At 44.6% G+C, this 14650-nt stretch overlaps 1 protein-coding gene across 2 annotated transcripts in view; it reads left to right on the top strand.

The window, feature by feature from the left end:
* Positions 1-14650, top strand: part of DPYS (dihydropyrimidinase) — a 103572-nt gene that overhangs the window by 27200 nt on the left and 61722 nt on the right. For both annotated transcript variants that reach the window (XM_068237823.1, XM_068237822.1), the window contains exons 2-4: positions 4298-4456; positions 9059-9238; positions 13700-13889. In XM_068237823.1, coding sequence (XP_068093924.1) covers positions 4298-4456; positions 9059-9238; positions 13700-13889 — 529 coding nt within the window. The remainder of the gene's footprint in view (positions 1-4297; positions 4457-9058; positions 9239-13699; positions 13890-14650) is intronic.

The following is a 14650-nucleotide window of genomic DNA, read 5'->3' as shown; positions in this document are numbered from 1 at the left end:
ATCAACCTGCATGTTCAGTCCCGGATTTACATCGCAGGAGCCTATAGGCACAGATGTCCTGGCTCCCTAGACTTCTCCCTCCATTAACCTACAAACCCTCACTGAACCGCACTGCAAGTGTGCTGGCTAGTCCAGCTGTCACTCCTCCCTTACTTCCCTTGCCTGGCATAGGCAGTTACAGCCAGTTGCCATTTAGTATTATGTAGAGAGGCAGGGCTGTGGAGTTCGGAGCCAAGGAGTTTGAGTCAGAGCAATTTTTTGGTACCTGAAGTTGGAGGTTTCATAAACTGAGGAGTCGGATGATTTTTGTACCGACCCCAAAGCCCTGGCCAAAGGTTCACTCTGTATTAAGTAGGTAGAGGTTATCCAAAGTATTAAGTAGATAGAGGTGGCCCTAGTTGATGGTAGATATCATCAATGGAATTCTGAGAGTCGGGTGAGTAACCTTTCATTTACACTCCACTCGGGACTCTGCATAGGGAAGGAGAGAGAGAGGCACTGGGGAGGGGCATGAGCCGCCTTTCCATCATCAGGCGCTTGTAGGCATGTGCCTACAGTGCCTTATGGTAAATCCAGCCCTGTGCATGTCAGATGTCTCGCCGACATTTCGGGGGCCACTATATGCACTGAGGCAGTCTTTAGTAGGGATGATTGGAACCAGCAAATTCCCTTCCGCCGGAAATCACGGATTCCGTCAATGATAAATTCCGTCGCTATTAAAATTCCGCCGGATTTGTATGAAATTCCGCGGAATTCTGGATTCCGTCGGAAATTTTTTAATTTTTCTCTCCTCCTCCCTCCACCCTCCATCCACCATCTTGTAGGGAATTGCAGTTTTTCAAAACAGCTTACATACCATGGCTGGGATTTGAACCCAGGTCTCAGTGTGTAGTAGGTATCTATCTTACCCCCTAGACCACCAACCACACTACATGCTAAAGCTGGCCTAGCATGTACCATTATTATCAATCCAATAGAAAAAGTAGCATGATTAAGTATTTGTACTTTTTTAAAAGCCAGCTTACATACCTTGGCCAGGAATTGAACCCAGGTCTCAGCGTGTAGTAGGTATCTGACTTACCCCCTAGACCACCAACCACACTACATGCTAAAGCCAGCCTAGCATGTACCATTATTATCAATCCTATAGAAAAAGTAGCATGATTAAGGATTTGTACATTTTTAAAAGCCAGCTTACATACCTTGGCCAGGAATTGAACCCAGGTCTCAGCGTGTAGTAGGTATCTGACTTACCCCCTAGACCACCAACCACACTACATGCTAAAGCCAGCTTAGCATGTACCATTATTATCAATCCAATAGAAAAAGTAGCATGATTAAGGATTTGTACTTTTTTAAAAGCCAGCTTACATACACTGGCCAGGAATTGAACCCAGGTCTCAGCGTGTAGTAGATATCTGACTTACCCCCTAGACCACCAACCACACTACATGCTAAAGCCAGCCTAGCATGTACCATTATGATCAATCCAATAGAAAAAGTAGCGTGCTTAAAGGGGAACTTCAGCCTAAACAAACATACTGTCATTAAGTTACATTAGTTATGTTAATTAGAATAGATAGGTAATATAATCTCTTACCAACCCTGTTTTAAAAGAACAGGCAAATGTTTGTGATTCATGGGGGCTGCGATCTTTGTCATGGGGGCAGCCATCTTTTTGGTTGAAAGGAGGTGACAGGGAGCAGGAGACACAGTTCCAACTGTTCTGTTCTGAACTGTTCTGATCACCCCTCCCAGCTGCACGTGCTAGGCTTCTCTGTACATTTCAGTGTGTTGTCAAAAGTGAAACCGGTCTGGTGGAAACTTTTAGATCAAATTGGTCCATTTCTATGTATTTCATTTACAGCTGCCTGTAAAAGTGCCATGTCAGTGAAATTGGTCAATAAAGTTGGCCATACATGACTACATCTTCTGCTTCATTTTTTGTTTTTTTCTTCTATCTGATTCTTCCAATACAACCGATCAGATTTTTATCACGGAAAACTAAAAATCCAGTGCTGCCATTAGACAAGGAGGGCAATTCCCCCAGGACCCCCAAACACTGCCGGACCCCCTGCGCCACCAGACCCCTCAAGTGGTCTACCCCCCCCCCCCAACTCTTCCTGAGTCCCTGGTGCCTCTGTGTGGCTTCATTGTAATAACTCACCTGTCCCGACGTGCTGCTCCATCCATGCTCTGTCTTCATCCCCTCTGCCTGCCTCTTCTCTATGACCCGGCACAGGTTATTTATGCATAACATGTGCTGCATGGAAAAGAGGGGCTAAAGACAGAGCATGGATGGAGAAGCGCTCGGGACAGGTGAGTTATGACAATGCAGTCACACATTGTGCAGGGGCCTGTAGAGCCGTCGGGGGGATTTATTGATGGTACGCAGCTCGGGATTTACTTTCCTGGGGGTAGGAGGCCCCTGTACCACTTAAACTGGCCCTGCCTCAAAGTCTCTGCCTCTCTTTGGGCCCTGTCCCACTTGTTGGGATTAAAGAGAACCCGAGGTGGGGTTCTAACAACAAAATCCCCCTACAGAGGCTGGGTCTGCCTATAGAGCCCAGCCTCTGTTGCTATTCAGATTCCCCCTAAGCCCACCCCCTGCGCTCTGCGAGACCACATAAATTACAGCCGCGCTGCCGACACAGAGCGTGTCAGAGCGGGCTGTGTTTACCTCTGTAATGCCAGTCTCGCCGCTCCCCGCCTCCTGCATCACTCCGGTCCCCGCCCACGTCCCTTCCCTCCCCGCTGATAGGAGGGAAGTGACGTGGGCGGGGACCGGAGCGATGCAGGAGGCGGGGGGAGCACCGAGACTGACAGGAGGAGGTAAACACAGCCTGCACACTGCGGCTGTGATTTATGGGGTCTCGCAGAGCGCAGGGGGGGGGGGCTTAGGAGGAATCTGGATGGGGATTTCATTGTTAGAACCTCGCCTCAGGTTCTCTTTAAAGTGAAAGCGTAACCAAGAATTGAACTTCATCCCAATCAGTAGCTGATACCCCCTTCCCTATGAGAAATCTTTTCCTTTTCTCAAACGGATCATCAGGGGACTCTGTAAGGCTAATATTGTGGTGAAACCCCTCCCACAGTGTGATGTCAGGACCATAGTCCTGGCATTACACTGTGGGAGCCTTTTTGCATTGTGGGAAATTACAGATGTTTACAATTGCCAAAAAAGCAAGCAGCATCTCTTTCCAGTGACATCACCTGCCAGCAGTAAAAATGTCACCATGTGATAAATGTCAGAATGTAAATCAGGGAGAGGAAAGATTTTACAATGGGCAAACACTGAATACATCATGTATAAATCATTTATACATGATTATTTTAAAAATGAAGCACTTTTTTATTACATTATTTTCACTGGCGTTCCTCTTAAAGTCCGAATCTCAGATTGCTAGCCTTTTGCGAATTGGAATTGTACTACAATTAATATGTACATTGACTTGCTGTTTTTTCACTAGTGCAATTCATTTGTTTCGGAATCTCAGTTGATGGCCTGGTGCATTTTTGCTGCATTTGTGTAGGAAAATCACATGGAAATTGCATTATCACGATAAGCGATTTGGGAACATGGATCATGATTGAATCACAGTGAAATTGTGACAGTCGAAATAGAAATGAGATGTTCACTGCAACTGTAAGTTGCGCATGAAATGCAGCTCTGCCATCTAGTGGTACATTATGTATTTAACATTCAGGGTACTGCTCAAAGCTTTATGGGGTTGATTCACTAAACCTTGCTATTTTATAGCACGCACGTTAGGAAAAAGCGTGCGTGTTAATTTTAACTCACGCGTGTTATTTATTTCCGCGCATGCATCGTAACGCCGATAGCGGTAATTCCGGCACAGCGCGCGTTATGTAGATAGAGTTTGGTATTGCAATCAAAATGCATGCATAATTGCATTTAGTGCGCGTAATAGTCTACATGCGCAAAGTTTTAAGCGCAACGCGGGCTGTGCAGTTATAAAGCGTGATGTGTATCCCCAACGTGTGTTATGGAGTTATACCACGTGATATGTATTTTTAACGTGCGTAAAGTTTTATGCGCGTAACAAAGTGCGCTAAACGCATAGCACAGCCGTGCTATGCGTTAGCACGGTTTAGTGAATCAACCCCTATCAATGTAAAGTTAGGTCAGTGTTTTCATTAGGTTTTCAAACTAAAAACTCAAAATTAATAATTTTTAGCATTTTTGTTTTAAAGGGGGCCCAAGGTTGGAGGTGACTGTACTGAGCCTCAGGTTGTAATTTACATGGTTAATAATGGCATTGTATTGTCATTTCAGGCTGCAGTGGCAGGAGGGACCACCATGATCATCGACTTTGCCATTCCCCGAAAAGGATGTTCTCTGATTGAAGCGTTTGACACTTGGAGGGGCTGGGCTGACCCCAAGGTGTGCTGTGACTATGCTCTGCATGTGGCCGTCACTTGGTGGAGTGATAAGGTAAGCAGCATTCTGTATATCACAATAAATAATAAAGTATTCTTTATGGTATGTAATGGATGATTATCTTTAATGACTGCGGCTGCCCATAACCTGGAAATGCTCTCTTGACCACTTCCTGGTCCATGGTGGTGGTGCTGCAGCATGATGCTCTCCTGACCACTTCCTGGTCAATGGTGGTGGTGCTGCAGCATGATGCTCTCCTTACCACTTCCTGGTTGGTGGTGGTGGTGCTGCAGCATGATGCTCTCCTGACCACTTCCTGGTTCATGGTGGTGGTGCTGCAGCATGGTGCTCTCCTGACCACTTCCTGGTTCATGGTGGTGCAGCATGATGCTCTCCTGACCACTTCCTGGGTCATTGTGGTGCTGCAGCATGATACTCTCTTAACCCCTTCCTGGTTCATGGTGGTGCTTCAGCATGATGCTCTCCTGACCACTTCCTGGGTCATGATGGTGCTGCAGCATGATACTCTGTTGACCCCTTCCTGGTCCATGGTGTTGGTGCTGCAGCATGATGCTCTCCTAACCCCTTCCTGGTTCATGGTGGTGGTGCTGCAGCATGATGCTCTCCTGACCACTTCCTGGGTCATGGTGGTTCTGCAGCATGATACTCTCTTGACCCCTTCCTGGTCCATTGTGGTGGTGCTGCAGCATGATGCTCCCCTTACCACTTCCTGGTTCGTGGTAGTGGTGCTGCAGCATGATTCTCTCCTGACCTCTTCCTGGTTCATGGTGGTGCTGCAGCATGATACTCTCTTGACCACTTCCTGGTTCATGGTGGTGCTGCAGCATGATGCTCTCCTGACCTCTTCCTGGTTCATGGTGGTGCTGCAGCATGATGCTCTCCTGACCACTTCCTGGTTCATGGTGGTACTGCAGCATGATACTCTCTTGACCACTTCCTGGTTCATGGTGGTGCTGCAGCGTGATGCTCTCCTGACCACTTCCTGATTCATGGTGGTGCTGCAGCATGATGCTCTCTTGACCACTTCCTGATTCATGGTGGTGCTGCAGCATGATGCTCTCCTGACCACTTCCTGGTTCATGGTGGTGCTGCAACACGATGCTCTCCTGACCACTTCCTGGTGGTGGTGTATCAACTGCTGCAGCATGGTGGAGATCAGGAGAATTTTTTTCCCTACTAATCTTCATCACTGACAGGAGAAACATCAGGGGTATAATCTGACCCCTGGCATCTCTAATGAGGATCTGTCCAAGTATGAACTGTCATATGGGGCTATATCATAATCAAACATGCGTCTTCTACATGTTATTGCTCCCAGCTTGCCGAATCAGATAAGGGAAAGGCCCTTTGTCCTTAAAGGGTACCTGAAGTGAGAGGGATTTTCAGGCTGACATATTTATTTCCTTTTAAGCAATACCAGTTGCCTGGCTGTCCTGCTGATCCTCTGCCTCTAATAATTTTAGCCATAGACCCCGAACAAATATACCTGCGCTTGCATAAGGGCTCAATAGGCCTGCTTCTGATCACTGTCCCAGTGGTTTGAGTAATTCATGTACATGACAAAAATAATCCATTTAAGCATGCATGAAATAGAGGCACAAGATAAAATGGGTGCTGGGTGAAGTCTAAACAATACCATTGGGAATTGGGAGCCAATTGAAAACAAAAAAAATTACAGTGGTAATGACGATAATAAAACATTGGTCAATTTTACCGATATTTTACTACAACTAAACCTAATTCTACTTAAACACAGCACCCTCCCCCTCCGATGCCTAACCTTAACCCCTTCCCAAACGCCTATCGTCAGGAATGTGGCTCCCCCAGGACCGCCTGACGGTAATCGCCGTCATGTCCTGGGGGCGGAGATTAGCGGGGCATGCATCCCTGCTGAGTTACGGAGCTCCACTAGGTAAAGAACCTTCCAGCCGCGATGGCAGGCTGTAAAATAAATTTTAAAAAACGGCCAAAATTACACGTACAGCACTGCGATCTAGTGCAGCGCTGTACAGGGGACAGGTTTGTCACTGAGCTGTCCCCAGGACAGCCTCACAAACAGATCGCTTTCATAGGCTGATTCCTATGAGAGACAATCACATGCTGATTGGCTCTCGGGATTGGGTGAAAAAAAAAGTGCTGAATTGTAAAAAATGGACTGGAAACTAGGGGGTGTAAGCCTGTGGTCCTCAAGTGGTTAAAACCCCCTTTCCTGATGGCTAACCATAAAAACCCCTTCCTGACGCCTAACCCTAAGACCCCCTTCCTGACGCCTAATCTGAATCCCCCCTCCTGACGCCTAACCTTCAAACCCCCCTTCCTGACACCTAACCCTAAAACCCCCCTTCCTGATGCCTGACCCTAAGGCCTCGTTTCCACGGATTGTTGAGCTGTGTGCTCAGCAAGCAGTTACCAGGCAGCAGTGAGCAGTTGCCGGCCAGGCAGCAACAAGCAATTACCAGGCAACAGTGAGCAGCTGTGAGAGTTTGAGAGGCATTTCACTGCCTATCAACAGTCCCTGCAAAAGAGGCCTAAATCCCCTCTTCCTAACCTTATAATTTTCAAAACGATAATTTTCAAAAATGAAAAATTCATAAATACAAAAGACAAAAAAAATTAAAACACTATAACCTTCTCGTTTTCAAAATGATAAAATGTTTTAAAAAGTTAACATTCGAATGTTCAAGAAGCGAGAAAAAATTTAAAAAACCACAAAGGTTCTAATTTTCAAAACAATATTTATCTGACGCCCAAATTTTTGGTTTCGGCAACCAATAGCCAATATTTGCATTAGTGATTATTTTTGGTAGCAACCAAATAACCCATTTGCACCCATTAGCAGCGGACGCCCACATCTTCTGCTTACCATTTTAAAGTATTTATGTATGAATATATGAATTTTAGATTCAGTGCTTTCAGTGAAAAATACAATTAGGCCTCTTTCACCTGGGAGGCTGAACTACACGCATGTAGAGCAGTTCAGCCTTCAGGCTGCTGACCACGAGCACCTTTCTATTGCAATGACATGTAGCTGAATAGCAGAGTTTGTAACTCCGTTTGTGTCTGTGTTTGACAGGCGGAGATGTTATGCAGCGGAGAAAACATGCAGCATGTCACATCATGACTGCAGGAGCTCTCAGATGTGGCTTTTCCACCACCTGTCCTGGGCACTAGCAAGTGCCTGGCTGAAAGCAGGAAGATTTAGGCACCCAGCAGCTAATGGACGATTTGGGCGCCCCACCCACAGGCGCTAATGCAAATTTCGGCTATTAAGCGCCCAAATCAGAAATTGGGGCGTGCCATAATTATCATTTTGAAAATTAGAACATTATGGTTTTTGACATTTTTCATATTTTGCATTTATCTTTTTGAAATGTATCATTTTGAACATTATAAGGTTAGGAATGTTTTAGGGTTAGGCATCAGGAAGAGAGACCGTATGGTTAGGTGTCAAGAAGGAGCATTTTAGGGTTAGACGTCAAGAAGGGGAGGGTTAGGAAAGGATTCCCAGGAAAGGGGTTTTAGGGTAAGGCGTCAAGAAGAAGGGGTTTTAGGATTAGGCATCAGGAAGGGAGGTTTAGGGTTAGGTGTTAGGAAGGGTTTTTTTAGGTTTAGCCGTCAGTAATGGGAGGGTTTTAGGGTTCGGCACCACCAGGGGGGGTTTTAGGTTTAGGCATCAGGAAGGGGTTTTTAGGGTAAAGCATCAGAAAGGGGGTTTTAGGGTTAGGCGTCAGTAAGAGGGGTTTAGGGTTAGGCATCAGGAAGGGGGATTTTAGGATAAGGCGTCAGGAAGGGGGTTTTAGGTTTAGGCGCCAGGAAGGTTGGGTTTTAGGCATCAGGAAGGTTGGGTTTAGGGTTAGATGTCAGGGAGGTGGGATTTTAGGTTTAGTCGTCAGTAAGGGGGGTTTTAGGGTTAGGTGTCAGGAAGGGGGGTTTTAGGGTTAGGTGTCAGGAAGGGGGGTTTTAGGGTTAGGCATCAGAAAGGGGGTTTTATGATTAGGCATCAGGAAGGGGGGTCTTAGGATTAGGCATCAGGAAGAGGGGGGGTCTTAGGGTTAGGCGTCAGGAAGGGAACCCCCCTTAGGGTTAGGTATCAGGAAGGGGGATTTTAGGGTTAAGCATCAGAAAGGGGGTTTTAGGATTAGGCATCAGGAAGGGGGTTTTAGCATTAGGCGTGAGGAAGGGGGGTTTTAGGGTTAGGCGTCAGGAAGGGGGGGGGGTTAGGGTAAGGCATCAGGAAGGGGGATTTTAGGATTAGGTGTCAAGAAGGGGGGACTTAGTGTTAGGTGTCAGGAAGGGGGGGGGTTTAGGGTTAAGCGTCAAGAAACGGGGTTTTAGGATTAAATATATACAGATATTTTATTACAATAATTTACACTATTTACAATTTAAAAACAAAGAATATCGGTAGATATTAACGATAATTTTATTAACGAAAGCGGCAGCCCATCTTCCCTCACGCTGTTATTTCATGCATGTGCCCGGCTGGTGCATGGGAGGAGCTTACAGGAGGTGAGTTCACTGCTTTCTGCTTCCCCTATTTATGTATCATCTTATTTTGGTTACAGTAAGGCTTTAAATATTTGCTTATGTTAATCTGTGTGACATCCTGTGATTAACATGTTTCTTTATGTACAGGTGAAGGAAGAAATGGAGATCCTTGTGAGGGACAAAGGCGTAAATTCCTTTAAGATGTTCATGGCGTACAAGGACTTGTACATGGTTCATGACCTGGAGCTGTACCTGGCATTCACTTGCTGCAAGGATATTGGGGCCATCGCCCAAGTGCATGCAGAGAATGGAGATTTAATTTCAGAGGTAAATTAATGTCTTTGGTATAAGAAGGTTTAAAAATAGCGCAACAGTGACATCTTGTGGTTTTATTACAAATTGCATTATATTGCTACTTCAGCAACTTTAAAAACATTGAAGTTCAAAATATTTATTGTATGTGCTGATATCCTCCCAGATCCCAAGTATCCCTTTACAGCATACATAGAAGAACTCATGTCACGATCTAATGTCTGTGCTGTTAATGTCTACTAGGGTCTAATTGCAGGAAGGCTATTTAATTTACCAATGTTTTTGGTTAGTGAGAACCTTAAAGCGGATCCGAGATGAAAAACTAACTATAACAAGTAACTTGTCTATATATCTTATGTACAGTTTAGATGGTTTAAACAGTAAATCTATCTGCATACAGATTTAATAGAATATGATTATTTCTTCCTGTGATACAATGACAGCAGCCATGTTGTTTGTAAACATTACACAGAGGCAGGCTTATCTGCACCATCAGCACTCAGACTGAAAAAAACTCCCCTCCTCCTCCTCTCTGCCTCTGAAATCTCTGGCTAGTAATACCTCCCCCTCCTCCTGCCCAGACTGCGCTCCCATGAGCCCTTGCTACTGTCTGAAAGTGCCTTGGCTCTCTGAAAACCTGTGGGCATGGCTTGTTTAGTTTATAGGGAATTAGAGTATTAAAACAAAAACAAAAAAGTATTTGGCTTGAGGAATGCCCTATAAACTATAGGAAAGGAACACAATTATGCAATGAGTAAAAGTTCGTCTCGGATCCACTTTAAGGGAGAGGTACTTAAGTACCAGTGATCTCTGCCCCCTTAAGGACCAGAGACCGCCGGTACAAGAAACCGTGGAATACCGATGAATCGCCTCACCTGCTGCTGCCGCCAGTCACAAGGCTCTGCCATCGCTTCAGGCCCCTCTCTCTGCTGTCTCTATGACGGCAGAGTTCCTGTGAGCCGGTCAGGAGACGCTTTCATTGGTTCCTGACCATGTCTATCAATGTAAGCCAATGGGAGTTGCTTACATTGATAGACACGGTCAGGAGCCAATGAAATCAGCTCCTGACCGGCTCACAGGGCTCTGCCATTATAAAGACGGCAGAACGAGTGAACTGCGGTGGGGAGATAGTGACGCGATCAGTGGGAGTGTTGAACGTGTGTCGTCCTTCAAGAATAAGTGACTCCCATGTTAACCTAGAAACAAAAAAACACATATATCAGTAGTTAAGTACTAGTTCTACTAACATAACAGATGTATTGCACTGTCCACGTAGGATTCCTGTGAATTTTATAAAGGTAAAGCAGAGAATCCTATTCTAGGCAGTTTCCATCTTGGTAACCTTTGAATGAAGCTAATCCTGACATCATTTCCTTCCTTACTCTTTTTTTATCCCCTTGCCAATTGTGTATTCATTACCCGCCCACCTCCCAGAGTCTTCAGACACTCCCACTGAGGTCTATACTAGGAAGTGCACTGTCTTTTGTCATTAGGCATGCATCTGTTTTGCCAGCCAATGGCAATGGCAATTAAAGTGCCAGTGCTCCTAAGGCATGTGATAACTCCAAACCATAACAGCAGAAAATGTTTTGAATGCAGGATTAGCATCTTTATCACTTAAAACACTCAGACCAGTTTCTGTTAAAATTTGATTTTTATGGTGACAATTCCGCTTTAACTCGTTAAACAATTCCAGTTTCCTGGCAGTATTGCTGATCATTCTGGCATCAGTATTGCCTGAATCACAAAGCTGTAATGAGTATACAGCTAATCTTGTCAAAACATCTGATCTTCATGCTTGTTCAGAGTCTATTGCTAAAAGTAATAGAGGCAGAGGATAAGCAGGACTGCCAGGCAACTGGTATTGTTTAAAGTGGTATTATATGCACATATCATCTATAAGCGAAAGCATTAAACACAGTATAAAATGAACAGCTAAAACCATGTGGCTGGTTTTCAAGGGTTAAAGCTCCACCTTTTCAATTCATTTAGCTGCTAATTGATAAGGCCAGAATTATCAGATTGTGCTGGCAGTGTATACACTGTGTAAACAAAGCAGAAAGCTTCTGCTGTACTGGGGAAAGATTGGATCTCCCAGAATGCTCTGGGAGAAACAATTCCACGTCTAAACAGCCTGAGCTAATTATTACTGAGAGGGAGGTTCAATATTTAATACACAGCAATATATATCTATAGAAAGTGTTTCTGAAGCTGAAACCAGGATAGTTACTGTATCATAAAAGTGAGCATCCTGAATAATTTGCTGCATTCCACTGTATGTCACTACAGTGCCTCTTTACACCAACTCCTACATACTGTAAATGTATTAGCAGCCAGTGATGATCACCGCTTTAAATCCGAATAGGTTTTATTCGGATTTCATCCAGGTAATTAAAGCATCTGTGTGGGTTTGCGAGGGGGGGTTAATCTTACCCATGAGACTTCTTCTTTGCTCCCTCCTATGGCGCCTCCCACAATGCATTCCAAGGGCGTCATGTGACTACAAACACTTCCTCCTTCAACCCAGAAGGAGGAAGTGTTTGTAATAACTAGGGATGGTCGGAATACCAATTTCCGATTCCGCGGTAAATCCGCATTCCGCCATTGCCAATTACCGATTCCGTTACCAATTTCCGCATTCCAATGCGGAATTTCTACCGGAAATCGCGGAAATTCCGCCCAAATTCAACATCGATTTTCTCAAAAACTATAAGGTCTTTTTTGCTATTAACCGCTAAAGTTGGCGGATTTTTACTGTAATGTAAAATGCAGAAAATACGCAGATGCAAATTTTCTGCATTTTACATTACAGTAAAAATCCGCCGAATAGCAAAGCCCCCTTAAGTCCTAGAAACACCACATTTTCAGGGTTTATTAAACTGAATCTTGTGAACCAGATGCAAAATTTTTTTTTCAAAAAGACCTTATAGTTTTTGAGAAAATCAATGTTAAAGTCGGGTGGAATTTCCGCGATTTCCGGCGGAAATTTCCGCGATTTCTGGCGGAAATCCGCCTACCGCACTTGCATTACCGATTTCTGCATTCCGATGCGGAAATGCAATTTCTGATCAGAATTTCAGGAAATTGCATTTCCGCGGAATCCGAATGAGCATCCCTAGTAATCACATGACCGCAGCTTGGAACGCAGTGTGGGAGGCGCCGTGGGATGGATCAAAGAAGACGTCTGATGGTAAGATGACCCCCCCCCCCTCGCTCACCTGCACAGGTGCTTTAATTACCTGGATGAAATCCAAATGAAAGGCATTCAGATTTCATCCGAATACGGATTTAAGAGCATCCCTGGAAGCAGCACAACAGATTGACTTGCTACTGACCAGGTGAGCACTGCCAGGGGCTGGGACTGATGCGTGATTAACACCTGCAGAGACAGTAAAGGCAGCCCCATACACAATAGAATGGACACACTGTCTGGAAGAGAGTTTAGTGATTTTCCAGAAGATTACAGGCAAACACATTTTAAAATTAATTTTAGTATGGTATAGATGTAGCTTGAAGGAAACACCAGGTGAAAATAAACTAATGAGATACACAATTGTATCTAACCTCCTGCTCCTAAAAATGACTTTTTTACATATCCCAGCTTTATTTTATATTCAACTCTATTTTTTAAGTTTTTACTTTTCATTGCCTCCACTCAATGACACATTCATGGAAGCTAAAATCTGTGAACTGTTGACCGTTTTTTATCTATTTCCTGCTCTCAGAAGCCATTTTCTGCTAGGAAAGTGTTTTATGGTTGTAATTCCTTATCAGTGAGAGGTATGCTATAGTCCAACCAGGTTCTGACCTAGTCCCAGCCCAGACAGAGGCTGTTACTTGCATACCTGATTTTTAACACTTTTAAGCAGAGAAATGAAAAAGGAACACATCATAGTTACAGTATTTGTGTGCTAGGCACTGTGCATACACATGTTTATCTCATCATGCCACATGTCACCTCGTGTATACTTTAAGAGAGTTCCCTAACAAGCGAACATGATGCTGACTATTTAAAGAGGAACTCCAGTGAAAATAATGTTATAAAAAAAATTGCTTCATTTTTACAATAATTATGTATAAATGATTTAGTCAGTGTTTGCCCATTGTAAAATCTTTCCTCTCCCTGATTTACATTCTGACATTTAGCACATGGTGACAATTTTACTGCTTGTAGGTAATGTCACTGGAAGTAGCTGCTGCTTGCTCTTTTGGCAGTTGGAAACCACTGTAAACAGTTATTTTCCACAATGTAATGAGGTTCACAGACAGGAAACTGCCAGGACCATGGTCCTCAGAGTTTCCTGTGGGAGGGGTTTCACCACAATATCAGCCATACAGAGCCCCCTGATGATTGATTTGTGAAAAATAATAGATTTCTCATGTAAAAGGGGGTATCAGCTACTGATTGGGATGAAGTTCAATTCTTGGTTATGGTTTCTCTTTAGGTATACTTATAAATACTTTATTGGTTTAAAGGGAGCAAAGAAGATGTTGTCGCTGGGGATCACAGGTCCAGAGGGCCATGAGCTGTGTCGTCCAGAGGAAGTGGAGGCCGAAGCCACCCAGAGGGCCATCACCATCGCCAACTCTGTCAACTGCCCACTCTTCGTGGTTCATGTGATGAGCAAGTCTGCTGGCAAAATAATTGCTAATGCCCGGAGAGAAGGTAGAGTCCAACACCACTGTGGATTCCTAGAACAACAATGTAGTGCATGACATTTACTGGGAAGAAACTCATTTAAAAAGTGCCATGTTGCCTGAATGAGTAGGTGCTGTGGAAATGACTGAATTTGATGTTATACAGTAATTACTGTAGCAGAAGAAGTGCTAGGGAAATACTGTGGTCACGCTATGAGTACATCGTGCAACACTTAGGAGCACACACCACACTGACTGAACTGTGCACACCAATATTAACCTGCGCTCTGTGTGTGTGGTTGATTTAGCGCAGTGTCCTGCATCAAGGCCTTTGTGCATCTTTTAGACAGACGGCGGAACTGTGTGCTTGCCCATGAGTGCCAGAATGCAGAGCAATGGCAGCGTTTGTAACACCACGTGTGTTAGAGCTTGACATTGCCCAGCAACAGAGAACCATGACATGTCGTGTCTGAGCATGGCTGTGGTTGTGCTCAGATGTGACTACATGGGGGATCGCATGTGCATGGCCAGTCCAAGAGAGAAGGTGATAGGCGGTGAATACATTCTCTTACACTGCCGGGATGAAAGAGTCTTAACTTGGCTTTAATTCTTAAAAAGGTAGCATCATGGCCTGTTATCCCTGAAAATAATAAACTAGCCAAAGTCAGAATATCTGCCTAGTTTACACACAGACCCCTGTCCAGAGTGCTGAATATCTGCCTAGTTTACACACAGCGCTGTCCAGGGTGCTGAATATCTGCCTAGTTTAAACACAGAACGCTGTCCAGA

This window comes from Hyperolius riggenbachi, chromosome 5 (genome assembly GCF_040937935.1).
Source record: "Hyperolius riggenbachi isolate aHypRig1 chromosome 5, aHypRig1.pri, whole genome shotgun sequence".
Classification (NCBI taxonomy): Eukaryota; Metazoa; Chordata; class Amphibia; order Anura; family Hyperoliidae; genus Hyperolius; species Hyperolius riggenbachi.
The sequence above is the reverse complement of the archived record's forward strand: the minus strand, read 5'-3'. Positions and strand labels throughout refer to the sequence as shown.